Raw genomic sequence first — 26,382 nt, forward strand, 5'->3', positions numbered from 1 at the left:
TCCCAAGAAGGCCCGTTGCTTTCGTCTATTCAGTTAGCTGTCTCCCTTGGGAGTCACAATCTCCTTGGAGGTTAATGGTAGCCAGAGCTCACACAGATGTAAATATTTTTACGGTGCACAGAAATGCACAACCTGTGCCTGGTAGTGTTTCTTTTCCAATGGCATTGCGGTTTCTCACAGTGTAAGCCTATGTGTGTTTGCTTGGAGAGAAGAAGAAGAAGAAGAAGAAGAAGAAGAAGAAGAAGAAGAAGAAGAAGAAGAAGAAGAAGAAGAAGAAGAAGAGTTTGGCTTTGATATCCCGCCTTTCACTCCCTTTTAAGGAGTCTCAAAGCGGCTAACATTCTCCTTTCCCTTCCTCCCCCCCAACAAACACTCTGTGAGGTGAGTGGGGCTGAGAGACTTCAGAGAAGTGTGACTGGCCCAAGGTCACCCAGCAGCTGCATGTGGAGGAGCGGAGACACGAACCCGGTTCCCCAGACTACAAGACTACCGCTCTTAACCACTACACCACACTGGCTCTCAGGCCTACTGAGATCACTGGGGCTTACTCCCAAGTAAGTCGTGCCAAAAAATGATTTGAAGTGGCTTCCCTCAACCTGGTGACCACGGGAGGGAGGAATCTGTCCATTTCAGATTCTCAAACGCCTTGGTACTCAAAACAACTTGGAATCCAAACACTGAAAATCCAGAAATGTTCTGGTTTGCAACTTTTTCTGGAAGCCGAACGTGCTCCGTTTTGAGTATTACGTTTCTGATTTGAGCACCACTCTTCTATTTTAAGTGTTACACTGAGGTCTATCTGTTTTTGCTATTTATTTTGCGTTGTTTTTGCGACTCTTTTTTTGTTTCACTGTGTGGAACCTAGTTTAGCTACTGATTGATTGTGTGACTGCAGTACATTGTTTATTGCTTTCCTTTTATGCATCAATGGTCTCATTAGATAGTAAAATTCATGTTAAACTGCTGTTTTAGGGGTTGTTTTTAAAAGTCTGGAACGGATGAATCCATTTTGCATTAGTTTCTATGGGAAAGCGCGCCTTGGTTTTGGAACGCTTTGGTTTTGGAACAGACTTCTGGAACGGATCAAGTCTGAGAACCAAGGTACCACTGTAATCTTAAATTCTGTTCTCTGCATTTCCACACAAATTTGTCCTCATGAAAATTCTTCACCATTAATGGAAAAATTATCCAGACATACAATTTTCGTATGCAGTGTTTTGCATACAACATTTTCCTTAATGTAATGCATCTACTGGGGTAAAGTGTGCAAGAACTGCAAAGATAGATACATTTTATGTGCCCTTCACTGCAGGAAATGCATTTCTGTGTACAATACTTGGCTGGAAAGTTCAGAGAAGTGTGAATTTTGAAGGATCGCTGTTTTGTTTCCCTTGTTCTTTATGAAAGTGCGAACCAAGCATATTTTTATTTCATAAAATTTATACAGCCCTTGATTGTAAAAAGAAACACCCCAAAGCGGTTTACAAAAGACAAAACAGCAAAACCGAGGAAAACTCACAGGCATACAAAAGTTAAATACTAAAACAGATTAAAATTACCTTGATTGTCTAAGCATTTGCACAGGCTTGTGTAATAAACAAGAATGTTTTTAGAAGGCACCGAAAAGAGTACAGCGAAGGCGCTTTCTTGATCTCAATAGGCAGGGAGTTCCAAAGTGTTGGCTCTGCCACACTAAACGACCAGGTTCTTATAAATGCGGTATAAGGTAAAGGGGACCCCTGACCATTAGGTCTAGACGTGGCCGACTCTGGGGTTGCGGCGCTCATCTCGCTTTATTGGCTGAGGGAGCCGGCATACAGCTTCCGGGTCATGTGGCCAGCAGGACTAAGCCGCTTCTGGCGAACCAGAGCAGCGCATGGAAATGCCGTTTACCTTCCCACCGGAGTGGTACCTATTTATCTACTTGCACTTTGATGTGCTTTCGAACTGCTTTGTTGGCAGGAGCAGGGACCGAGCAACGGGAGCTCACCCCGTCGTGGGGATTCGAACCGCCGACCTTCTGATCGGCAAGCCCTAGGCTCTGTGGTTTAACCCACAGCGCCACCCGCGTCTATTTTGCCTTTAAATGTGGACCGAATTGATTTCTCTCCCATCCTAGGCCTCCAGCTGTGTTGGACCACAGTTCCCATCAGCTTGTGTGAGCTGTAGTCCGAAGCAGCTGGAAAACATCACTCAGCGGAAAGCTGTTTAAAGAAAAGGAGAGCTAAGTCTTGCCGTTAAGAGTCATCAGATGTTGGATGGTTTCCTTTCGCAGCAGTAATATTTCTAAACTTCCAGCCCAACTGGATTCCTGTAACCTAGGAGCTACGCCACTATAAAGCGGGAAGCATTTATAGAGGATTGTTTCTGTCCCGCCTTGAAATCCTAGCAGGATTACTTTCGTTGTTGAAAAACACCAGGCTGCATTTATATAACAGTTTATTCCTTATGCCTCACCCTCCCAATTTGCCCAGGGGAAAATATCTTTCTTTGAGGAGTAAACTCAGGACCCCCAAATGAATTCTCAAGTTATAATGCGAGTGAGGCGGCCCCTTGCTCAGAGAACTTTTTAGAAACTGGGAGGGCAGATCTCAGCACTATTTTTATCTTCTGAAAAGCCACGGGGAGCAGCAGAGAAATGCGGAGGAAACACGAGGAAGAGCAAAAAACACAAAAGACCCGAAGGAAACCAAGTTTTATTTTGCACCTCTTACTTAAATATTTCTGAAACAGAATCTCAAAAGGAACAAACCATGGCATCCTTTCACATTTATTTCATTTATAAGGTTTCTTACACTCCCCTTTGCCATTAAAAGTCCCCGGAGTGGTGTTACAGCAAAACAGGTTATGCAGCATCATGTTAAAACAACAGCTTTGATTGGCAAGGAGTTTAATGAATTGAAAAGTTCCCGTCCCCTCAAAGCATTAGCGTTGCCAGGGGTTAGACTAGATGGCCCTTTGTGTCCCTTCCATCTCTATAATTCTGTGATTTCAGCCATCTGCATTTCAGCAGCTTGTTGGGTGCCCCTCCTGAATAATGTCCTGATATACACGTAACACTAAACCATGGTTTGCTTAAACCACAGTTTGTTTAATAAGCAGCAAGCTAAAACAAGTTGTCTGACAGATGAGAGACAACAGCAAACCATGGTTTCAGAGCAGAGTTTGTTGGCAATAAACAAACCATAGTTAAGTCGCTGGGCGGATAACACCATTGGTAAAGTTTATTAAACCACTAAACCAGGTTTGAGGAAGCTTTGGTCTTCCAGAACGACAACTGCCATCACCCCTGGCTTGCTGGGGCTGATGGGAGTTGTAGTTCAGCATGATCTGTAAGGCTAAAGGTTCCCCGTACCTGTACTAAGCCATGGTTTAATAAACCATGGTTGAACAGGCCATGGTTTAGTGTTGACTGCTAACCAGGGTAAGATGGGACTGCTGTGAACTTCCTTGGCTTAGCATTGTAAGCCCTACGAACACCTGTGCTGTTTGTCTCCACCATCTGGTATTCAAAGATAAACTGCCTATGCACATGGAGGCTCCATTTGCTATCATGGCTAATAAACAGAAACCCCCTTATGAAGAGAGGTTGCAGCGCCTGGGACTCTCAACTGAGCGAAAAGGTGAGAGACAGGTGACAGGATTGAAGTTTACAAAATGATGCATGGCAAGGAGAAATTAGACCGAGAAAACTTCACTTCTCCCTCTCATTACACTGGAACTTGGTAAAGGTAAAGGGACCCCTGACCATTAGGTCCAGTCGTGACCGACTCTGGGGTTGCGGCACTCATCTTGCTTTATTGGCCGAGGGAGCTGGCGTACAGCTTCCAGGTCATGTGGCCAGCAGGACTAAGCCGCTTCTGGCGAACCAGAGCAGCGCAGGGAATCACCGCTTACCTTCCCGCCAGAGTGGTACCTATTTATCTACTTGCACTTTGACGTGCTTTTGAACTGCTAGGTTGGCAGGAGCAGGAACCGAGCAACGGGAGCTCACCCCGTCGCAGGGATTCGAACCACCGACCTTCTGATCGGCAAGTCCTAGGCTCTGTGGTTTAACCTGCGTACACTGGAACTTAGGGACATCCAATGAGGCTGAATGTGGTGTGTGTGTGTGTGTTTTATCTTGTAGTTTTATGCTGTGAACTGCCCTGAGATCTGGGGACGAAGTGCGGCATACAAATTTAATAAATAATAGTAATAATAAATAAAATTCTTGGAGGAGAGGGCTATCAGCGCCTACTAGCTATGCCCTGCCTTCATGGTCAGAGGCGGAAGTGCTTCTGGATCCCAGCTGCTGGAAACCACAGGAGGAGAGAGCTCCTGAGGTTGGATCCTGCTTTTGAGTGCTGCACAGGTATTTGGGTGGCCACTGTGAGGACCATATACTGGACCAGATGGGCCAGGGGCCCGACCCAGCAGAGCTATTGTTGTTCTTATGCTATTAATATTATTATTATTATTAATATTAATATCTACATGGTGCCTAGGTAACAACTTGCACCTTAATATCAGCAAGACAAAGGAGATGGTGTTGGACTATCGGAGGCAGAGAGGAGAACTAGCCCCACTGTACATCGGGGAGGGCTGTGTGGAGAGAGTCTCTTCCTTTGAATTCCTAGGAGTTTATCTCATTGAAGACCTTACTTGGAAGATCAATACAACCCAGGTGATTAAGAAAGCCCAACAGAGACTCCATCTCCTCAGAGTATTGCGGAAGAACGATGTCAATCAACATTTGATGATCTCCTTCTACCGGTCCACAATAGAAAGTGTCCTTTCCTACTGCATCATGGTGTGGTATGCTGGTTTGACATCATCTGATAGGAAGTGCCTACAGAGGGTGGTGAATACAGCACAAGATATTATGGGCTGTCCTGTGAATCCGCTGGGTGAAATAGCGGAAGAACGTTGCCTCAGGAGATGATTCATACCCTGGCCGGCACTTTCTTGATCTCCTGCCCTCGGGCAGAAGATATAGAAGCATGATTAGTCGCACCAACAGGGTAAAGAACAGCTTCTATCCGTGGACTGTTAGGCTGCTGAATGAAAAGAGAACAACAGGGCAACGGACTTTCGGGTTTGGTGGGTGTGCATCAGTAAACGAGGGGAATTAAGACTAAGAGAGCTGAGTGGGGGGTGTTCGTGTAGCCTCACTGTATACAAGTTGTACAAGTGACAATAAAGTATTTCAATTTCAATTCAATTCAGTTAAAAGACCCAACATCTCAGAAGCTAACGTCTCCACATTCTGCCTTCTCTCTGCTTTCCACACTTACTGGCCATTTTGTGCATAGTTTGCACTAGTAAATTATGCCTCTACCTGCTTCAGGTAAGAGCATCTTCCTTCTGGATTGGAAGATGTTGATTTCAGTGCGTAGACGACAAAGCTAATGGTTCATGTAAGATAACGCAAGCTAATACGGATCTTACCACATTGACCAACGACCAAACACAGCTTTACTGACATATAGCATCTGAAGTCAAAGCAAACAGGAGGGAGAAAACCCCTCAAAGATAAATATCCAATTGCATTCAACAGCCATTGATAAAGTGTGCATCATGTTCTTTGCATTGGACCCGGCCTTCATCCGAGAGAAGAAACGTGCAAAGACGACACCTTTGGTTACAGAGTGTTTTGCAAACAAATAATGGTTCCTTGGGGAGATAATTCTCCCTCTCTCTCAGTGCAACATAAGGTTGACCCATCGAAGCATCAGAGCATGCAAAAATCCCCCAAATTCAATCCTAGGCATCTCCAGGTGAGGATAGAAAAGACCCCTGCCTGAAATCCGGAAGAGAAAATTCCAGGAAGGAAAGACAATAATCAGCCAGATGGACCAATGATCTGATGTTGTCTCCAATCTGAACAGTCTCCAATGTTGCCACCCGAGGATTTCCTGGTGAACAGTTAGGATGGATGGCCATCTGTCAGGAAGTCGAAACAAGATAGAAAAATTCCTTCCAGTAGCCTCTTAGAGACCAACTAAGTTTGTTATTGGTATGAGCTTTCGTGTGCACGGACACTTCTTCAGATACACTGAAACAGAAGTCACCGGACCTTTATATATAGTGAGAGGGTGGGGAGGGGTATTACTCAGAAGGGTGGTGGGAATGGGTGATTGGCTGATAGGTGTGGTAAACCAGCTGACGACTGTTAACGACTGCAATTGGTCTTACAGGAAAAAGCAAAGGGTGAGATGGCTAAAAATAGCTTTATCATGTATAATGAGATAAGAATCCAACGTCTCTATTCAGAACAGGTCTCTCCATGGTTTTAAGTTTGGTAATAAGTTGCAATTCAGCAACTTCTCTTTCCAGTCTATTTCTGAAATTCTTTTGTAATATGACAGCTACTTTTGAAATCTTGTATAGAATGTCCCGGGAGAATGAAGTCTTCTCCTACTGGTTTCTCTGTCTTGTGATTCCTGATGTCAGATTTATGTCCATTTTTTAAATTTTGTTTCGACTACGGCAGACCAGCACGGCTACCTACCTATGCCAGGAAGTCTTTAGCTGTGATTCCCCAATGGCAGAACATTGGAGTAGACCAGGATTCCTGAAAGTCCCTTCAAACTCTACAGGTCTAGGATGGAGTCATTTCAGACAATCGCCCTAGGGAAATGCGGGACAGCACATACTTCGATGTCCAGCAGGCATGCCAACATGGGAATGGAGAATTCCAGTCATTCTCCTGGAATTACCCTGAGCAACTGTCCAGAGATGGACTTTCAAACTTCTTCTCCAAAAGCAGGAGACCGTTCACTGCCTGCAAATGCCAGCCTGCTCGACGGGCTTTGGTTTGGCAAAGGGAGGCCTCTGCCTGTCCGTAGTTCGTGGTTTTAGGGGCATCCGGCAGCAGAGGACGGAGCGTATCACCCTCAGGATGGGGGGCCGGAGAATGGCAAACACCCAGGGGTCAATGATGGAGTTGAAGGACAGGAACCGCATTGCCTGTAGGTCTTCCTTGTAATCCACACCCGGGTCAAAATGGTTCATAAAGGCACGGACCTGGAAAGAAACAAGAATAATAACACACTCTTTAGCAAAAGTAGAGACATCACCTTTCCAACAAAGGTTCGTGTAGTAAAAGCTATGGTTTTCCCAGTAGTGATGTATGGAAGTTAGAGCTGGACCATAAAGAAGGGTGAATTTGTGGCTGTGGTTTTGCCTCCAGGCCCACGCCAGCCTCCTTTTTCAGCCTCTGAGTCTCCCTTCGCTGCTCCTTCCCACTTCTTTTTTTAAAATAAATTTATTTATGCTTTTCAGGTTTATACATTTCACTAACTCGACAATCATCTTAAAAAGCAGAGACATCACCTTGCCAACAAAGGTCCGTATAGTGAAAGCTATGGTTTTCCCAGTAATGATGTATGGAAGTGAGAGCTGGACCATAAAGAAGGCTGATCGCCAAAGAATTGATGCTTTTGAATTCTGGTGCTGGGGGAGACTCTTGAGAGTCCCATGGACTGCAAGAAGATCAAACCTCTCCATTCTGAAGGAAATCAGCCCTGAGTGCTCACTGGAAGGACAGATCCTGAAGCTGAGGCTCCAATACTCTGGCCACCTCATGAGAAGAGATGAGTCCCTGGAAAAGACCCTGATGTTGGGAAAGATGGAGGGCGCAAGGAGAAGGGGACGACAGAGGACAAAATGGTTGGACAGTGTTCTGGAAGCTACCAGCATGAGTTTGACCAAACTGCGGGAGGAAGTGGAAGACAGGAGTGCCTGGCGTGCTCTGGTCCATGGGGTCACGAAGAGTCGGACACGATTAAACGACTAAACAGCAACAGCAGTTTAGCAATTGTATAGCACACGAGGCTTAAAATGTTATGGGTTTTATTTCATAGGATTTATACGCCATGTGATTGGTAAAAAACAGCAACTCCCTCAAAGTGGTTTTACAAAGAGAACAAAACAATGGTATCGTCAGTGAAAAACAAGTCCTTAAAACATTCAGGAGGAACAAAACAACCCGGCAATAAACTGAAAACAGATTGAATGTCAGAAGCAAGCTAGCAGTAAATCACACCATGAACATGGGAGTTAACTCTTGATTGGCAAAAATACAATCTGCAAGGACCTGGCAGAGTGTCAGGCCTAATGAACATAGCAAGTCCGTCCCGGTAGGTCTTGCCCCCGTGAAGCAGTTCCCAAGACTGAAGGTCCCCACAGCTGCCTAAGTCATCTCCTCTCCAGGGTTTTCCCCAAGCAATTGGAGACTGTGCCTGCATTCTGGCCTTTGCTCCTCGCTCTTCATGCCTCTTATGGCCCTGGGAGACAACGGGGAATTTTGTCACAGCAGGAGGGGAAGACACCTGTGACTCTTCACCAGCCTAACTCATCTCTGCCTCTCTCTTTTTTAGAAATAAATTTTATTCGTTTTCAGTTACAAAAACCCAATATAAGCCTTATTACAGTGGTGCCCCGCAAGACGAATGCCTCACAAGACGGAAAACCCGCTAGACGAAAGGGTTTTCCGTTTTGGAGGTGCTTCGCAAAACGAATTTCCTATGGGCTTGCTTTGCAAGATGAAAATGTCTTGCGAGTTCCTGCAGGTTTTTTTCCCCTCCCCCTCCCTTTTTCCCAAGCCGCTAATCAGCTGATCCGCTAAGCCTGCTAAGCCGCTAATAGCGCTAATCCGCTAATGGGCTTGATTCGCAAGCCGAAAAAACCGCAAGACGAAGAGACTCGCGGAACGGATTCTTTTCGTCTTGCGAGGCACCACTGTATATCAATACCGAATTACAATACCAATTTGAATACAAGTCAATCAAATAGCCAATTATAAAATTTAGGTGGCCCCCCACGTGCTAGCCTTCAAGGTTTAATAATTCCCTTTAATTACGATCCAATCTTTAAAAAATCTTAATAAATATTTATTTTAAAAAAATAATTACGATCCAATCTTAATAACAATCCCTTATGCCACAGCTACAATGTTTTAATTTCAATTCGTATTAGCACATTTAATCATTTACGAGTCCGCTAGTGAAGTTCTCCTTTCTTCTTCCTGCGTGAGGTATTTATTTTAACCAATTATTCCTTTGCGTCTTTGCCAAATAGTATGTCCACCTTGGTTATTCCTGGTCTCCATCATGCCTTGTGTCTTTTTGTCTCAGTGCCATTCTAGAGCAGGCATGGCCAAACTTGGCCCTCCAGATGTTTTGGGACTACAATTCCCATCATCCCTGACCACTGGTCCTGTTAGCTAGGGATGATGGGAGTTGTAGTCCCAAAACAACTGGAGGGCCAAGTTTGGCCATGCCTGTTCTAGAGAGATCTCTCTTTCTTTGTCTTCCAGCCTCTCTGGTTGCAGTTGTAAAATCCCACCCATCTCTGCCTCTTGACCTCCCTTGTCCCTCTCGCCTGTTTCAGCTTCTGCCTCCGATTCTGGACTTCTCTCTGCCACAGACTCTCCCAGCTCACCAAGTCCTGTTACCCGGGTGAACATATCAGACGACACAGCAATTCTTCCCAAGCAGCTCTTTATTTGTAAGCTGGAACAGAACTGAACTGAAGAGTTCAGTCAGCCTGCTTATATAGAGCTCCAGAACAATGTTAACTGTTGCAACTTTCTAAAACTATCCAATCACTGAACGTCACTTTCGATCCTTCATTTGCATACAAACTATCCAATCACTGATCATCACTTTCAATCCTTCATTTGCATAACTATCTACAGTATCCCCCTGCTGGCCCAGGGTGAGAACTTCAGTACATAACACCTTCCGTTGGAGGTTCCCCAACTGGTCCGTTCTACCATTCCTCTGCGTCCAACCGGTCCATGACATTGAAACATATATATCAATGTTCCCCATGGAATGTCAAATTATGGAACTCACTTCCACAGGAGGCAGTGATGGTCAGTGGCTGTGATGGCCTGGGACTCGGACTCGGTACCAGAGGAGTCTCAGTCTGCACCGGATCCTTTGCCTCAGGCATCACCTGAACCAAGTCTGGGGCCTGATCCTGAAGAGTCCCAGTCTGCACAGGTTCCCCTGCAAGAAACACCAGCTAGGCCGAGTCAGGGGCCTGATCCTGCCCTGGCTCCAGACGCGGGGATGACCTCGTTGCCTCCAGCTGGGCCATCACTTACAGCTGCTCCACTACCAGTTGGGTCAGGAGAGGCTGAGGCGACCTCTGGGTCTAGTAACCCACCGACGTCTCCTGAGCTGCAGAGACTGAGGTCTGAGAGAAGGAGAGACCTGAGTACTTGCAGGAGGAGTGCTCGCCTTCGGGTGAAACAGGGAGGTGAGTCACCAGGGGATCAGGACCAGCCGCTACCCCGACAAAGATAAAAGGCTGTCGGACCCTGCCCCAGGTTGCGGGAGCAACATTGCTGTTTGCTAGATCCTGCCTGAGACCCTGTACCTAGCTGAATGCGGCAGCTAGACTGGTGACGGAGCAGCCGCCGAGACCATATAACACCGGTCTTGAAAGACCTACATTGGCTCCCAGTACGTTTCTGAGCACAATTCAAAGTGTTGGTGCTGACCTTTAAAGCCCTAAACGGCCTCGGTCCAGTATATCTGAAGGAGTGTCTCCTCCCCCATCGTTCTGCCCGGACACTGAGGTCCAGCTCCGAGGGCCTTCTGGCGGTTCCCTCACTGCGAGAGGCCAAGTTACAGGGAACCAGGCAGAGGGCCTTCTCGGTAGTGGCACCCGCCCTGTGGAACGCCCTCCCATCAGATGTCAAAGCGATAAACATCTACCTGACATTCAGAAGACATCTGAAGGCAGCCCTGTTTAGGGAAGTTTTTAATATGTGACATTTTAGTGTATCTTTCATCTTTGTTGGAAGCCGCCCAGAGTGGCTGGGGAAACCCAGCCAGATGGGCGGGGTACAAATAATAAATAATTATTATTATTATTATTATTATTATTATTATTATTATTATTATTACCTGTCCTTGCCTGGTTTCCTGCTTCGTGTCCTGCCTTGGCCCTGTCGGACTGACTCCTCGTGGAACCCTTCGCTCGGGTTACCTCCGGGCTCCGCACAGTGGCTGCTAGCCATGACAGCAATGTGCTGTCTCCACTTTTGGAGACAGCAATGTTTGTGAATACCAGTCGCAAAAATCCTGCCACTGTGAGAACTAGCTGGGCACTTGGCCTGATCCTGCGGGCTCTTATGTTCTCATGCCTGGCTAGGCTTGTCTGGACAAAAATGTTTTCAGCAGCTGCTGTAAAAAGTGCAGTGAAGCCCTGATGTCAAAACTTCACAGGGCAGCGGAAAAGGGAAATCGCGCACCCAGGAATATTCGTTAAACGGAGGAGGCATGTTGGGATCTGCTTTTGAACCTCAAGCGTTTTACGGGTGGAAAAGGCTGTAGAGAATTGCGTCAGCCCCCCCTAATACAGGAAACGCTTCAAACGATGCTCTGACTGCGTGGACTTAACTGCACTGCAGCGGCAAGAAGGTTCTTTATAAGGTTGGAACAGAACACAGGAAATTATTGAGGGTCTGGCTCACAGTCCAGGGTGAATTTGTGGCTGTGGTTTTGCCTCCAGGCCCACGCCAGCCTCCTTTTTCAGCCTCTGAGTCTCCCTTCGCTGCTCCTTCCCACTTCTTTTTTAAAATAAATTTATTTATGCTTTTCAAGTTTATACATTTCACTAACTCGACAATCATCTTAAAAAGCAGAGACATCACCTTGCCAACAAAGGCCTGTATAGTTAAAGCCATGGTTTTCCCAGTAGTGATGTATGGAAGTGGGAGCTGGACCATAAAGAAGGCTGATCGCCGAAGAATTGATGCTTTTGAATTCTGGTGCTGTGACTCTGGAGAGTCCCATGAACTGCAAGAAGATCAAACCTCTCCATTCCGAAGGAAATCAGCCCTGAGTGCTCACTGGAAGGACAGATCCTGAAGCTGAGGCTCCAATACTTTGGCCACCTCATGAGAAGAGAAGACTCCCTGGAAAAGACCCTGATGTTGGGAAAGATGGAGGGCAGAAGGAGAAGGGGACGACAGAGGACAAGATGGTTGGATAGTGTTCTTGAAGCTTGACCAAACATGAGCTTGACCAAACTGCGGGAAGTAGTGGAGGACAGGAGTGCCTGGCGTGCTCTGGTCCAGGGGGTCACAAAGAGTCGGACACGACTAAACAACTAAACAACAACTTGACAATAATTTTAACATTTCAAAACTTGACTTCCTTTCCCCTCTTTCCGCAGTTCCTTAAATGTATTTTTCATAACTTCTGCATATCCAAATTAACTAAATTTGCTCATTTAATTTTCATCTGCTTTAAATATATACTCGTATAAAACTGCTATGACAATAATCCTGCCAATGTTCTTATCTGTTTACAATTTATCTGTAAATATTCAATAAACTGTTTCCATTCTTTTATATAAAAAAGTTTGTGTTATCTTGATTTCTTATTCTTCCTGTAAGTTTCGCCATTTCTGCCTATTCCATAAGTTTTTGTATCCATTCTTTCTTTGCTGGGACTTCTGCTTCTTTCCATTTTGGGGCAAGTAGCTTTCTTGCTGCTGTAGTAGCATACATAAATAAATGTCTATACTATTTAGGTAGTTCTGTCCCTATAATTCTCAAAAGAAAAGGTTCAGGAGGTTTTTTGGTGTTTTTTTACAAGCGTTATTTTAGACATCCTTTTCAATTCATTATACATCATTTCCCAGTAAGCTTTCTCTCTCTCTTTGGTGGTCACTCATAGCTGAGTAAGAATGTCTTCCATAAACACGGTTTTAACAATGAGTCCGTAGGTGACTGTGGAGGCCAGTTCTGGATCCACACGTCCTTCCACAGTGGGGACATTGGTTTCTGGGCGGGAGTTGATCACGGTGTGGATTTGCCAAACACGCCTTCCTCTTAGCACGTTTCTCCCTTTCATCCTAAGTTTGAGTGTCTTCAAAGCCCATGACACCTTTGGCAAAGGCTGTTCTCCAACTGGAGCGCTCGCAGGCCAGTGTTTCCCAGTTGTCGGTGTTTATACTACATTTTTTAAAGATTTGCCTTGAGAGAGTCTTTAAACCTCTTTTGTTGACCACCAACATGACGCTTTCCATTTTTAAGTTCGGAATAGAGTACAGTGGTACCTCGGGTTACAGACGCTTCAGGTTACAGACTCCGCTAACCCAGAAATAGTACCTCGGGTTAAGAACTTTGCTTCAGGATGAGAACAGAAATTGCGCGGCAATGGCAGAAGGCCCCATTAGCTAAAGTGGTGCTTCAGGTTAAGAAGCTTCAGGTTAAGAACAGACCTCCAGAACGAATTAAGTTCTTAACCCGAGGTACCACTGTACTGTTTCCGACAGTGGAAACGGACATATTCACTTGTCGTGGGGTATATCGGGGACAGAACTCAAGATCTTTTCCTACATGCAGAACAGATGTTTCACCACTGAATTCAGATCTCCTCGCAAAGTAATCCTGCTATGTGGTACATGATCTTTGTGAGGTTCCAAAATGACCTGCAGCACTCACTTGTCACAAAGTGTAGTGCTGGTGACTAGTTTAAATAATCATAGTTTCTTCTTTTATGTAAACGGCAGACGGAAAATTGGAAGTTCCCCTTTTGCATTATTATTATTTTTGCTCATGTTTTTCTTCTTCTGCTTTCTTTTTCACTCTCTCTTTCCTCCCTTTATCTCTAAAGCCCCTTTTCTTCTTCCATTTTTCTCCTTTGTTCCGTACCTTTCGTGGCTGCAATTTTACTGTATTCTGGGGAAATCTCAATAAAAAATTGTATTTTTTAAAAAATGGGCAGGGGCTGCCACGCCAAAAGATCAAGTGCCTAACAGGTCCCTGTGAGAGTGCCTTTTCTGCAGATCGAAGCAGCGGAATGAGCATGCATGGATGGGGTAAGGCGATATTCAGTAGAGTTTACTCCCAGGGAAGTGTCTTGCACAGCTGCCTTCAAAATGATGCACACTAGATAAAGATCTGTCTAGTTAAAGCTATGGTTTTCCCAGTCGTGATGTATGGAAGTGAGAGCTGGACCATAAAGAAGGCTGATTGCCGAAGAATGGATGCTTTTGAATTCTGGTGCTAGAGGGGACTCTGGAGAGTCCCATGGACTGCAAGAAGATCAAACCTCTCCATTCTTAAGGAAATCAGCCCTGAGTGCTCACTGGAAGGACAGATCCTGAAGCTGAGGCTCCAAGACTTTGGCCCCCTCATGAGAAGAGAAGACTCCCTGGAAAAGACCCTGATGTTGGGAAAGATGGAGGGCACAAGGAGAAGGGGACGACAGAGGACGAGATGGTTGGACAGTGTTGTTGAAGCTATGAACATGAGTTTGACCAATCTGCGGGAGGCAGTGGAAGACAGGAGTGCCTGGCGTGCTCTGGTCCAGGGGGTCACGAAGAGTCGGACACGACTAAATGACTAACCAACAACAACAGACAAAGATGTGCCACTGATCTCTTTTCGCAGCATGCACCAGCTGCTAGGAGTCACAAACTGGGAAGACGCGCTCTTCTGCTCAGACCCCGTTTGCAAGTTTCTCATGGGGCAGCTGACTGGCAACCATGAGAACTGCATGCTGTACTAGTTGGGACTATGGCCTGATCCAGCTGGACTTAAGTGCTTTGCATCATTTGTCTTATTTTGCTATTTCTTGGGAAAGGAAGGAGTTATGCAAGACTCTGAGCAACCCTATCCCCCCCCACCTAACCACTAGAATTCTTACTGGCTTGTGAAGTGTCAGGCTGCGTCAGCCAAAGGCTATCCAGCTACGCGGCAGCCATGAGGACCACAAACTTACCCTCCTTTCAATGTTTTATATCCCTCCCCTGAAAGTAATGGGGGCACCCATGGACTAAATGACTGGAATCCAAGGCAGCACCAAACAACTGTCATAGGATTTCTGCTTGTGTAAGGAGACTTCCGCCCATCTCTCTCCCTTCGTCTTGCACCCTCTCCTAAAATCTGCTCCTGAGAGCAGATTTAGGGGAGGAGAAGGTCCCACTGGGAATGGAAAACACAAGAATTACCAACTTGTGGAAGAATGGCAGATGAAGACAATGGACTTTATGGAGCTGGCTGATCTCACTGGGAGAATCTGCAACCAGAAAGAAGAGGAATATCAAGAAGACTGGAAGAAATTTAAAGACTACTTGAATAAATATTGTAACATTAAAGATGAGTAATTACTTGAAAGTACCAAATAGGCCTAGGATTAAATAAATAAATGAGAAATAGAATGTTAAGAAAAGTTAATAAATTTGATTATAATCGGAATATTGTTTTTTGAATAATGATATTGGAAAACTGCTACATTCAGTTACAAGGAAATTCAGATGGAAGAGATTAGAGGAAGTCAAGTAATATGTTTATGAAGTTTAGCTAATTAATTAATTTTTATTGTATATGTGTTTGTGGTTGTATTTTTGGTTATCATTTGTTATATCTGTTTTTTTATTTATTTTTGTTTTATTGATTTTATAGTGTGTTGTGTTTGTATGAAACTTAATAAATATTATTGGGGGAAAAGAAAAGAAGGTCCCACTGGGAAAGTGGGAATTCTCATGTAGACTCAGGATGGTGACTTATCGCTGTGCTAATTGCCGGCTAAGGAAGTCCCAGGATGTCCAGGACGAAAGAACGCACAACTGTGGTCTCCCTTTTCCGAAAAGGCCCATTGCAGATCCACCAGCTGTGCCTTCTCCAATTATGACTCAGCCGGATGGGGGGAAAAGCAAATGAAGTGGAGAAGATGTTTCAAGGCTGTTGAGACCCAGAGCTAAATACTGGGGGCCAACAGCCAAATGTCAATATCCTGTTATAATAAACTTTGGGATGTGACTGTAAGGATAGAAAGAGAGAGAGAAAAATATCTAAATTAATGGTTCTTATTAGCCCAAGGAAATCAGCCCTGAGTGCTCACTGGAAGGACAGATCCTGAAGCTGAGGCTCCAATACTTTGGCCACCTCATGAGAAGAGAAGACTCCCTGGAAAAGACCCTGATGTTGGGAAAGATGGAGGGCACAAGGAGAAGGGGACGACAGAGGACGAGATGGTTGGATAGTGTTCTTGAAGCTATCAGCATGAGTTTGACCAAACTGTGGGAGGCAGTGGAGGACAGAAGTGCCTGGCGTGCTCTGGTCCATGGGGTCACAAAGAGTCGGACACGACTAAACGACTAAACAACAACAACAACAATTAGCCCAAGTAGCACCGAGTTAAAAACAAAAGAGGAATGTAAATGGGTAAAATGGATGGTAAATGCAGCCAGACAGGTTATAGAGAGTTTGGAAAAATGCAGAAGAGAAGAGCTAGGGGTGAACCAATGGTGGAAAAAACTGAATGATATTATTATTTTAGAATACCCAACTGTGAATGAAAGGGTTTAAGGTCAGTGAGAAAGAGGAGGATTGGTTTGAGACAAGGGCTGTGATGCGATGGACACCACAGCAAAGTAGGGTGATCCATACTAGCAATGGAAAGGAACGGTTTATCCCTGCTTCCTCTTTTCCAAGTGCAAACGGTAATTCGGGTTTTCTCCCAGTTGATGTTTTCTCCGATTTAGAGCGGAACAGTGGGTTTTCCCTGGGAATGAAGAAGGGCAAGTGGAAAACCACTCAGACCTGCGCACAGGGCAAGCGGAGGAAGTGTGAACCAGCCCAAAGTTTCTCCTCCTCATATATATTGACTCAGCATTTGCTTCTGGCTTTTCCATGTGTGGTATTTTCATTTTGTAAAAAGCCGCCCTCTGGCTAATTTGAGCAGGCTGCTGTGCTCTTAGCAGCTCCCTGGGATTTCAGCCTTGTTTACACAGTTGGCTTGCTCATCTCATGCCATAAAAACTAACGCATATAAACAGAAAGCCATTGAAATGTTCTGCATTCTATTGCACTTTTTAAGAGTTTCGCCTTTTTATGTTGCGAGCTGCCGCGAGAGGCTGGAAAGAGTCCCGAAGGCGGATGGAACATTACAGATTGTATCCACCTAACCATTCCTGGAATACGGGACAATGTTTTGTGTTATTGCTGTCATCCATCTGTCTCGAGAGACAATGGGGATGAGCCTCCAGGGGTGAAGTCAAACTGCTGTGTTAGTAGCTCTGAAAGGACCCCCCCCTCGGGGCGTATGCCTGGGCAGTGTGTCTGGAGGTCCTGAACTGCCCAGATGACAAGACCCGCCTCTCCGCCTCGCTGACGGGGTCCAAAGGAAAGCAGAGCAAGATGTTTGGCACTAGTTTGGCTGCAGGAGGTGCTGGAAGGAGGTGTACAAGGAGTTGAAATAAAAGTAAGGTAAAGGTAAAGGGACCCCTGACAACTAGGTCCAGTCGTGACCAACTCTGGGGTTGCGGCGCTCATCTCGCTTATTGGCCAAGGGAGCCGGTGTACAGCTTCTGGGTCATGTGGCCAGCATGACTAAGCCGCTTCTGGCAAACCAGAGCAGCGCCCAGAAATGCCGTTTACCTTCCGGAGTGGTACCTATTGATCTACTTGCAGTTTGACATGCTTTCGAACTGCTAGGTTGGCAGGAGCAGGGACCGAGCAACGGGAGCTCACCCCGTCGCGGGGATTTGAACCACCAACCTTCTGATTGGCAAGTCCTAGGCTCTGTGGTTTAACCCACAGCACCACCCGCGTCTTAAATACAGTACTCCCCCCCCCAAAAAAAATCATATATCTAACATTACATCCTTTTGCTTGCCTTTCAAATCCTGCCTGCAATTTCGTTTGACGAATATTTTCTCAGATGATCCGAAAAGGGTCTCCACTCTTTGCCAGTTTCTTCTTCTTCTTCTAATCATTTTTGTTTGGTTTTACAAATACGAAATTATAACAATCCAAATACATATCCATGTATTGAGATTACTCTGAATCTCGCGACTTCCTCACACCCCCTCCATGGAATCCTATTTTCAACATTTACAACTGCATATTTTTCCATACTCTAAATTTTACATCAATCCATATTGTCCATAGCATTTATTACATTACAAGTGGAATTAAAATCCTGCTAATGTTTCCATCTGCTTATAGTGGTCTCCTAGATAACTTATTAAAAAATTCCCATTCTTTTAAAAAAGTTTTTGTTCTCTTGGTTCCGGAGTTTTCCAGTCAGCTTTGCCATTTCGGCATAGACCATCATCTTAGCTTCCCATTCCTCTCTGTTAGGGATTTTGTCTTTTTTCTGTCTCTGGGCTAGTAGCACCTGAGCAGCTATTGTTCCATACATGAAAAGTCTTTTCTGCACCTTTGGGATGTCAGTACCTGTAATTCCTAAAAAGAAAGCTTCTGGGGTTTTTAAACAAAGGTTATTTTAAACATTTTCATTTCATTATCCAGTCATACCTCGGGTTACACCAGCTTCAAGTTGCGTTTTTTTGGGTTGCGGACCTCCGAAACCCAGAAGTACCAGAACGGGTTACTTCTGGGTTTCGGCAGTCGCGCATGCACAGTAGCACTAAATCACGCTTTGCGCATGCGCAGTAGCGCCGAATCGCAACCCGCCCGTGCACAGACATGGGTTGCGAATGCTGCGGGTTGCAAACGTGCATCCCACACAGATCATGTTCGCAACCCGAGCATCCACTGTACAGTATATCATCTCCCAGAAAGCTTTTAATATCTTACAGGTCCATCACATATGATAAAAGGTACCTTCTTTTTCTTTACATTTCCAGCAGGTATTTGTACTTGTCCTATTGATCTATTTGCTAGCTTAAAAGGTAAAGGACCCCTGACAGTTAAGTCCAGTCGCAGATGACTCTAGGGTTGCGGCGCTCATCTCGTTTTACTGGCTGAGGGAGCTGGCATTTGTCCACAGACAGTTTTTCTGGGTCATGTGGCCAGCATGGCTGATTTGCTTCTGGCGAAACCAGAGCAGCGCACGGAAACGCCGTTTACCTTCCCACCAAAGCGGTACCTATTTATCTACTTGCACTTTGACATGCTTTTGAACTGCTAGGTTGGCAGGAGCTGGAACTGAGCAACGGGAGCTCACCCTGTTGAGGGGATTCGAACCGCCAACCTTCTGATTGGCAAGCCCAAGAGGCTCAGTGGTTTAGACCACAGCGCCACCCGTGTCCTAGGAGTCAAATATGACTGGTACATCATTTTCATATACAGTGGTAACTCGGGTTAAGAGATTAATTCATTCTGGAGGTCCGTTCTTAACCTGAAACTGTTCTTAACCTGGGGTACCACTTTAGCTAATGGGGCCTCCTGCCGCCACTGCGCCGCCGGAGCACGATTTCTGTTCTCATCCTGAAGCAAAGTTCTTAACCTGAGGTACTATTTTTGGGTTTCTTGAGTCTGTAACCCGAAGGGTCTGTAAGCCGAGGTACCGCTGTAGTTTTCTTCCAGCATACATACAACATGCCATAATTTTCAAGTCTGCTTTCCACAACCTTTCCCAATTTGCCAACTTTAGTCGTTGGAAAGCACAAGAGGGCTTGGGCAGAAGCGAAGATGAAACTAGGTAGAACTGTGGTCGTGAAACGAGATGGGCTGGGTGAGCAATTTGAACCCCTGGTGTGTCAGTGGACGGGGGGAGGGGGAGAAAAATAGACTTAAGAACTCCTGCAACGATAGAGGAAACACAATCACTGTAGTAGGACGGTAGGGCTGTCCATTGAATGGTCCAGTATTGTCAATTTTATTGGTTCATTCGTATTGTCAATAATGAAGAGGCTAAGGAACAGTGGATGGAAATTAAAACCTCATGCAGGAAGAAGAAAGGAAAACTTCCCTTGCGGATTTACAAATTGCTAAATGTCTTAATACGAATTGAAGTCAATCATTGTAGCTGGGGTACAAGGGATTTTATCAAGAGTGGATTGTAATTGGATTGAGTAATAGATCGGAAGCAGGGTGAAAGGGAATCAACAGACCTAGAAGTACAGCACACGGGGGGGGGGGGGACATATAAATTTTTATAATTGGCTTTGTTACTGATTTGTACTTGAATTTGTACTGCAATTTGGAATTAGTATAATAAGGCTTATATTGGATTTTTGTAATTGAAAATTCATGAAAATTGTTTAACAAAAAATAATAGAAAATGAAGAGGCTCTGGAGTAAATCTCACACAAATCTGGAGCGGAGTCCCTAAGGCAGTTGGATGACTCTGTAATAAACAAAAATCTGCCCTTATTCCCTTATGGGGGGCACAAGAGCCCTTGTAGAGTCTGTTGTAGGTTCTCCATTGGTTGGAGTAAATAACAGGCCAACCAGAGAATATTGAGAAGCAAAGCAGCTAGTAAGCCTGATCTTTATTGAACTGTTGCAACAGGGTGCCCCCTATATAGACATTTTAAATTGCCCACCCTGGAGTTCAAGACCACCCCTCCATACATCATACATACACCACAGAAGGGGTGTAGCCCAAGACCACCCCCAGACACATCATACCTACATCACAGAAAAGGCAGTCTACAGCAGAAATCTGAGTGCGTTGTTTACCTCTTGTCTGCCAGGTTACCTGTTAATGCTTACTTCTTTAACACCACAGCTGCAGTCGATACGCCGCACAATCGAACGAAGTTCCAAGTAGCCTTATTGTACAAGGACAATGGAGCTAGGACAAATCTGAGGAGCTGAAGGACCCTTTAACGATCCTCCTCCAGCCTCAGCAGTTTTTTGTCTTTTTGTTTTTGTACTATCTGTCACTCGATGTTTTCAATCCCCTGTCGCTTTTGTTATCCCCCCCTTTTTTTTTTAGTATTCGCCCAGGACGATATCTACCTTTACCTCCCCACCCCCATTTTATGTTGTTATTTCTATGTATATCATGCTATGGCCACACGGCTAATGCAATAAAATCTATTGAGTGGATACCCTGGGGAGCCCGGCAAGTCTTTTGTAATGGTAAATACTTAGGTCCTGAGCCATTTCACAGGCTCACCCTATTCATACACAGACATACTCTTAAGACAGGATTTGTGAATGAAAAGACAATGGGGAGGCTTTTCCATTTTCCTTTAACCTTGCAGAGGAAACAGTTGGTCAGTTTGGGAGCCAAAATGTCTCCAGGGCTGCCCTCCTGTGCTGCCTCAGACATGTGGCCCATACATTCATGTAGGTGTTTGCCTGGCAAGTCCATGGACATTTAAGGTATTACATATATTAGACCTTAATTCTTTTATTTTCAGAGGGACGCGGGTGGCGCTGTGGGTTAAACCACAGAGCCTAGGACTTGCCGATCAGAAGGTTGGCGGTTTGATTCCCTGCGATAAAGGGGATTAAGGCAGCAGATAAAGGATTTGAACAGAAACATCGTGGAAGTAAGGATGGGAGGTCAAAACACCAGGGGAAGGTTGTATGGGAACTGAACGGAATTGGTTAAACTGTATGAAAATCAATAAAAATTTACGGGGGAGGAAGAGTGGTTAGACACTGGCATAAATCGCAGGAGGAAATTTGCTGATGTCTCACATTTAACATGCCTTTAAGAGTCATCCTGAGCCCTTAACGCTAAACATCCAAGATTCTGGGGCATTGGAAGCTGCCTTATCAGCCCTGCTGCGTCAAAAGGCTGCAGGGTCTTTGGGGAAGGTCACGAGCTCACTGGGAGAACACCTGCTCTGCCTGCAGAAGGTCGCAGATTCAAACCCAGCTGCTTTCGGGGTCAGCAGCAGAGGGTGTTCAAGCTGGGCATCTGCCAGGGCCCCACAGCCAGCGCAATACCCATGGATCCTAACTGTGTACTGTTCTGGTTGACTCGCCTCAAAAAGGATATTGTACTTTTGGGAATTTCCCAGTAGTGGTGTATGGAAGTGAGAGCTGGACCATAAAGAAGGCTGATTGCCAAAGAATGGATGCTTTAGAATTATGGTGGTGGAGGAGACTCCTGAGAGTCCCATGGACTGCAAGAAGATCAAACCTCTCCATTCTGAAGGAAATCAGCCCTGAGGGATCACTGGAAGGACAGATCCTGAAGCTGAGGCTCCAATACTTTGGCCACATCATGAGAAGAGAAGACTCCCTGGAGAAGACACTGATGCTGGGAAAGATGGAGGGCACAAGGAGAAGGGAACGACAGAGGACGAGGTGGTGGGACAGTGTTCTCGAAGCTACCAGCATGAGTTTGACCAAACTGCGGGAGGCAGTGGAAGACAGGAGTGCCTGGCATGCTCTGGTCCAGGGGGTCACCAAGAGTCGGACACGACTAAACGACTAAACAACAACAACACTTTTGGGAATGGTTCCAAAAAGGGCAACCGAAATTATCAAAGGCCTGGAGAAGAGAAGATTTAGAGATGATGTGATGGCTGTTGTTAGCTGCTCTGAGCCCGGCTTTGGCCAGGGAGGGCGGGATACAAATAACATTATTATTGTTGTTGTTGTTGTTGTTGTTGTTGTTGTTGTAAAGGTAAAGGTAAAGGTACCCCTGCCCGTACGGGCCAGTCTTGACAGACTCTGGGGTTGTGCGCCCATCTCACTTAAGAGGCCAGGGGCCAGCGCTGTCCGGAGACACTTCCGGGTCACGCGGCCAGCGTGACAAAGCTGCATCTGGCGAGCCAGCGCAGCACACGGAAACGCCGTTTACCTTCCCGCCAGTAAGCGGTCCCTATTTATCTACTTGCACCCGGGGGTGCTTTCGAACTGCTAGGTTGGCAGGCGCTGGGACCGAGCAACGGGAGCGCACCCCGCCGCGGGGATTCGAACCGCCGACCTTTCGATCGGCAAGCCCTAGGCGCTGAGGCTTTTACCCACAGCGCCACCCGCGTCCCCATTATTATTATTAGTCTCCTTCAAATATCTGAAGGGCTGTGATCACATGGAAGAGGCTTGTTTTCTGCTAGGACCTGAACTAATGGATTCAAATGACAAGAAAGGAGATTCCAGCTAAACATCAGTCCGTAGAGCATGAGACTCTGCATGTCAGGGTCATGGGTTCAAATCCCATGTTGGGGAAAAAGATTCCTGCATTGCAGGGGATGGACTAGATGTCCCTCGTGGTTCCCTCCAGCTCTACAATTCTATGATCTGGAAGAACTTTCTGACAGTATTAGCTGTTCGGCAGTGGAACAGACTCTCTCGATAGTGTCTCTGAAAATTTTTACACATCGCTTGGGAAGAGAGGCGAACTAATGCCAGTGTACTGGAAGAAGCAAAGATCACCAGTGTTGAAGCATTGATTCTTCAACATCAGCTTCGTTGGACGGCTCATGTTGTGCGGATGCCTGATGATCGTCTTCCAAAGCAACTACAGTGGTACCTCGGGTTACAGACGCTTCAGGTTACAGACTCCACTAACCGAGAAATAGTACCTCGGGTTAAGAACTTTGCTTCAGGATGAGAACAGAAATCATGCTCCAGCAGTGCAGCGGCAGCAGGAGGCCCCATTACCTAAAGTGGTGCTTCAGGTTAAGAACGGACCTCCGGAATGAATTAAGTTCTTAACCCGAAGTACCACTGAACTCTATTCTGAACTTAAAAATGGAAAGCTTAATGTTGGTGGTCAACAAAAGAGGTTTAAAGACTCTCAAGGCAAATCTTTTAAAATGTAGTATAAACACTCACAACTGGGAAACACTGGCCTGCGAGCGCTCCAGTTGGAGAACAGCCTTGACCAAAGGTGTCATGGGCTTTGAAGACACTCGAACTCAGGACGCAAGGGAGAAACGTGCTAAGAGGAAGGCACACTTGGCAAATCCACACCGTGATCATCTCCTGCCTGGAAACCTATGTCTCCACTGCGGAAGGACATGTGGATCCAGAATTGGCCTCCACAGTCACTTACGGACTCACTGCTAAGACCGTGTTCATGGAAGACAATTTTACTCGGCTACGAGGGATCGCCAAAGAAGAAGTTGAGATTCCTATATTGCAGGGGTTGGAGTAGATGCCCCTTGGGGTCCCTTCCAACACTACAGTGCTACAATTCTACAACTGTAAACCTCTTTAAGAGCCCCTTTCACTCTGATGCAGCCCCAGCCCCATGGCAGCTCACCCCGCACCTCTTGGCCAGCTCACAGGCTGGCTGCTAGTGCCCCTGGATTTTGGACTGCTCACCCACCTCCCTTCCCACTCACCGTGAAAGGCAGGGAGCACACAGCGAAGGTGATGGTGATGATGGCGAGGAGGATGAGGTGGTCCAGCTCCTCGAACATGGACAGCTGCTTCCTGGCCGCGCACCTGGGGCTGGGCGCCTGGCCGTCGGAGGACTCCGCCTGGCGGAGCTGGGAAGAGGAGGACGAAGCGGCGACTGCAGCTGCAGTCGCCCGTCGGGTGGCTTTGCCCCTCCGCTGCATGCGGAGCAGGTTGACGATGACGCTGAGGTTGCAGAGCAGCACGGCCACGATGAGCAGCAGCAGCAGCGAGGCGTAGAGGAGCGAGAAGGCGCCCCCCGACGACAGCTCCGCCGCGCCCCCGGCCCGCGGGAAGTGCATCTGGATGAAGCACCAGGTGCCCGGGCAGTACTGGACGTAGCGGCCGAAGCCGAGCAGCGGCAGGGAGCAGAAGGCGGCGGCCAGCGCGTAGAGGGCCGGCAGGGCGGCCAGCAGGAGCGGCGCGACGGGGCGGGCGCTCAGGAGGCGCTCGTAAAGGTAGGGCGCGCCGATGGCCAGGCTGCGCTCCAGCGCCATGGCGCCCAGGCATCCCATCGTGGCCAGGCTGAAGAAGCTCATGGCGAAGGCGAAGTAGAGGCACACGCCGCCGCCGTCGGACAACCCGCGCAGCGTCCGCCGGCGCCCGTAGGCTGCCAGCACCACCGGGCTCAGCAAACACGTGCCCAGCAGGTCCGTCAGCACCAGCGCCATCACCAAGACGTGGAAGGGCGCCAGGCGCTCCCGGCGAGCCCGACGGCGAGCCCGCGCCCGCAGCAGCAGCCCCAGCGCCGTCACGTTGCCCAGCACACCGGCCGCGAACATGAGCGCCGCGCTGGCCGGGCTCTCGCCCGACGGCGGACGCAGCTCCAGCGCCGCCTCGCAGCTCGTGGTGTTCATCGGAGGGACTGCGCTCGGCGCGGTCCGTCAAGAGGGAAGGCAGGCGGAGGCGGGGAAGCCGGCGGGGGCGGGACCAGGCGACACCTCCCTCTCTCCCTCCCGGTTAGGGTGCTGGAGAGAGACCGGGTGCGACGGCGTCCCCAAGGCGCACGAAGGAATCGACGGGGACCCGAGGACCTCGCCAGTCCCCGCCATCCGACGGCATCCCGAAGGCGCACGCCGGGGGGGGGGGAGGGAATCGATGGGAAGCCAGAGGACTTCTCCAATTCCGCCCCCCACCACGTAGTCCCCAAGGCGCAGGGGGAATCGACGGGGACCCGTGCAGTGTGAAATAATCCGAGCCGTCTTGCTCCAGGGACGGCATCCCGTCCTCCCACCGCAGCCCCGGCTCCGCCCTTGACGGGGCGATGCGGCAGCCCCCGATCTCCGCGGCGTCCCTGGGCGCTACACGCGCGTGGGTCTCCTTCACGCGGGTCCGTTGGTAGATGCAAGCTGAAAACACGTGGCGGGGGACGCGGCCCCGTCAGCTCTGGGTGAGTGGAGAGGCGTGGAGATCTTTTCTCTCTGTTTCCTAAGACATCCCCCACTTTTCCTGCCTGGGGCTTCCGCGTCGGACCAGTTTCCATGGTTTCTGAACACTCAGGGATGTAATGACGAGGATGTCTCTGAGCATGTGTGGAGAGCGCTGCTGCTTCGCTCTTTCTCTGCGACTATTGGTGGAGGGTTTTCAGGCAAAATCTACAGTTCTCTTTTCACGTTGCCTCCAGAGTCAGACTGTCACTGTTTCGTGTGGGAGGGATTCAGGTACATATCCAAAATTTACTTTAGTGCAATTAAAGTAGATAAAAAGGGTTCTGCTACCACAGCCCTTCCTTGCTTGATTGCATAAAAGAAGTGGGTGATTTGGAGCATATAGGTAGTAATCACGATTTATTGTCTTGCACTTTTAAAGGATATTAAAGGTAAAGGTAAAGGTAAAGGTAAAGGGACCCCTGACCATTAGGTCCAGTCGTGGCCAACTCTGGGGTTACGGCGCTCATCTCGCTTTATTGGCCGAGGGAGCTGGCGTACAGCTTCTGGGTCATGTGGCCAGCATGACTAAGCCGCTTCTGGCAAACCAGAGCAGCACACAGAAACACCATTTACCTTACTGCCAGAGCGGTACCTATTTATCTACTTGCACTTTGACGTGCTTTCGAACTGCTAGGTTGGCAGGAGCAGGGACTGAGCAACGGGAGCTCACCCCCTCGCGGGGATTCGAACTGCCAACCTTCTGATTGGCAAGCCCTAGGCTCTGTGGTTTAACCCACAGTGCCACCCGCGTCCCTTAAAGGATATTGCTGGACCTCAAACCCACATCTGCATAATTGAAAGGGAAAGTTTTGGAGTCCAGAAGAGGGAGCCGTTTTCTCAGCCCTTGATTAATTTTATGAGGGCTAAGGAACTGGTACTATTTTATTCTCATTGTCTTTGGGGGGAAAGCTCTTCTTTTAAGCACCAACAAAT

At 47.2% G+C, this 26,382-nt stretch overlaps 1 protein-coding gene across 1 annotated transcript; it reads right to left on the reverse strand.

Annotated features, from left to right (window-relative positions):
• Positions 1-2,680: 2,680 nt before the first annotated feature.
• PTGER2 (prostaglandin E receptor 2) lies at positions 2,681-24,930 on the reverse strand. The gene is made up of 2 exons (XM_028724295.2): positions 23,965-24,930; positions 2,681-7,008 (listed from the first exon to the last, which is right to left on the reverse strand). Exons 1-2 carry the CDS (start codon positions 24,874-24,876, stop codon positions 6,760-6,762), a joined length of 1,161 nt encoding a protein of 386 aa, XP_028580128.2. The 5' UTR covers positions 24,877-24,930; the 3' UTR covers positions 2,681-6,759.
• Positions 24,931-26,382: the final 1,452 nt, after the last annotated feature.

Source organism: Podarcis muralis, chromosome 1 (assembly GCF_964188315.1).
Source record: "Podarcis muralis chromosome 1, rPodMur119.hap1.1, whole genome shotgun sequence".
Taxonomy (NCBI): Eukaryota; Metazoa; Chordata; class Lepidosauria; order Squamata; family Lacertidae; genus Podarcis; species Podarcis muralis.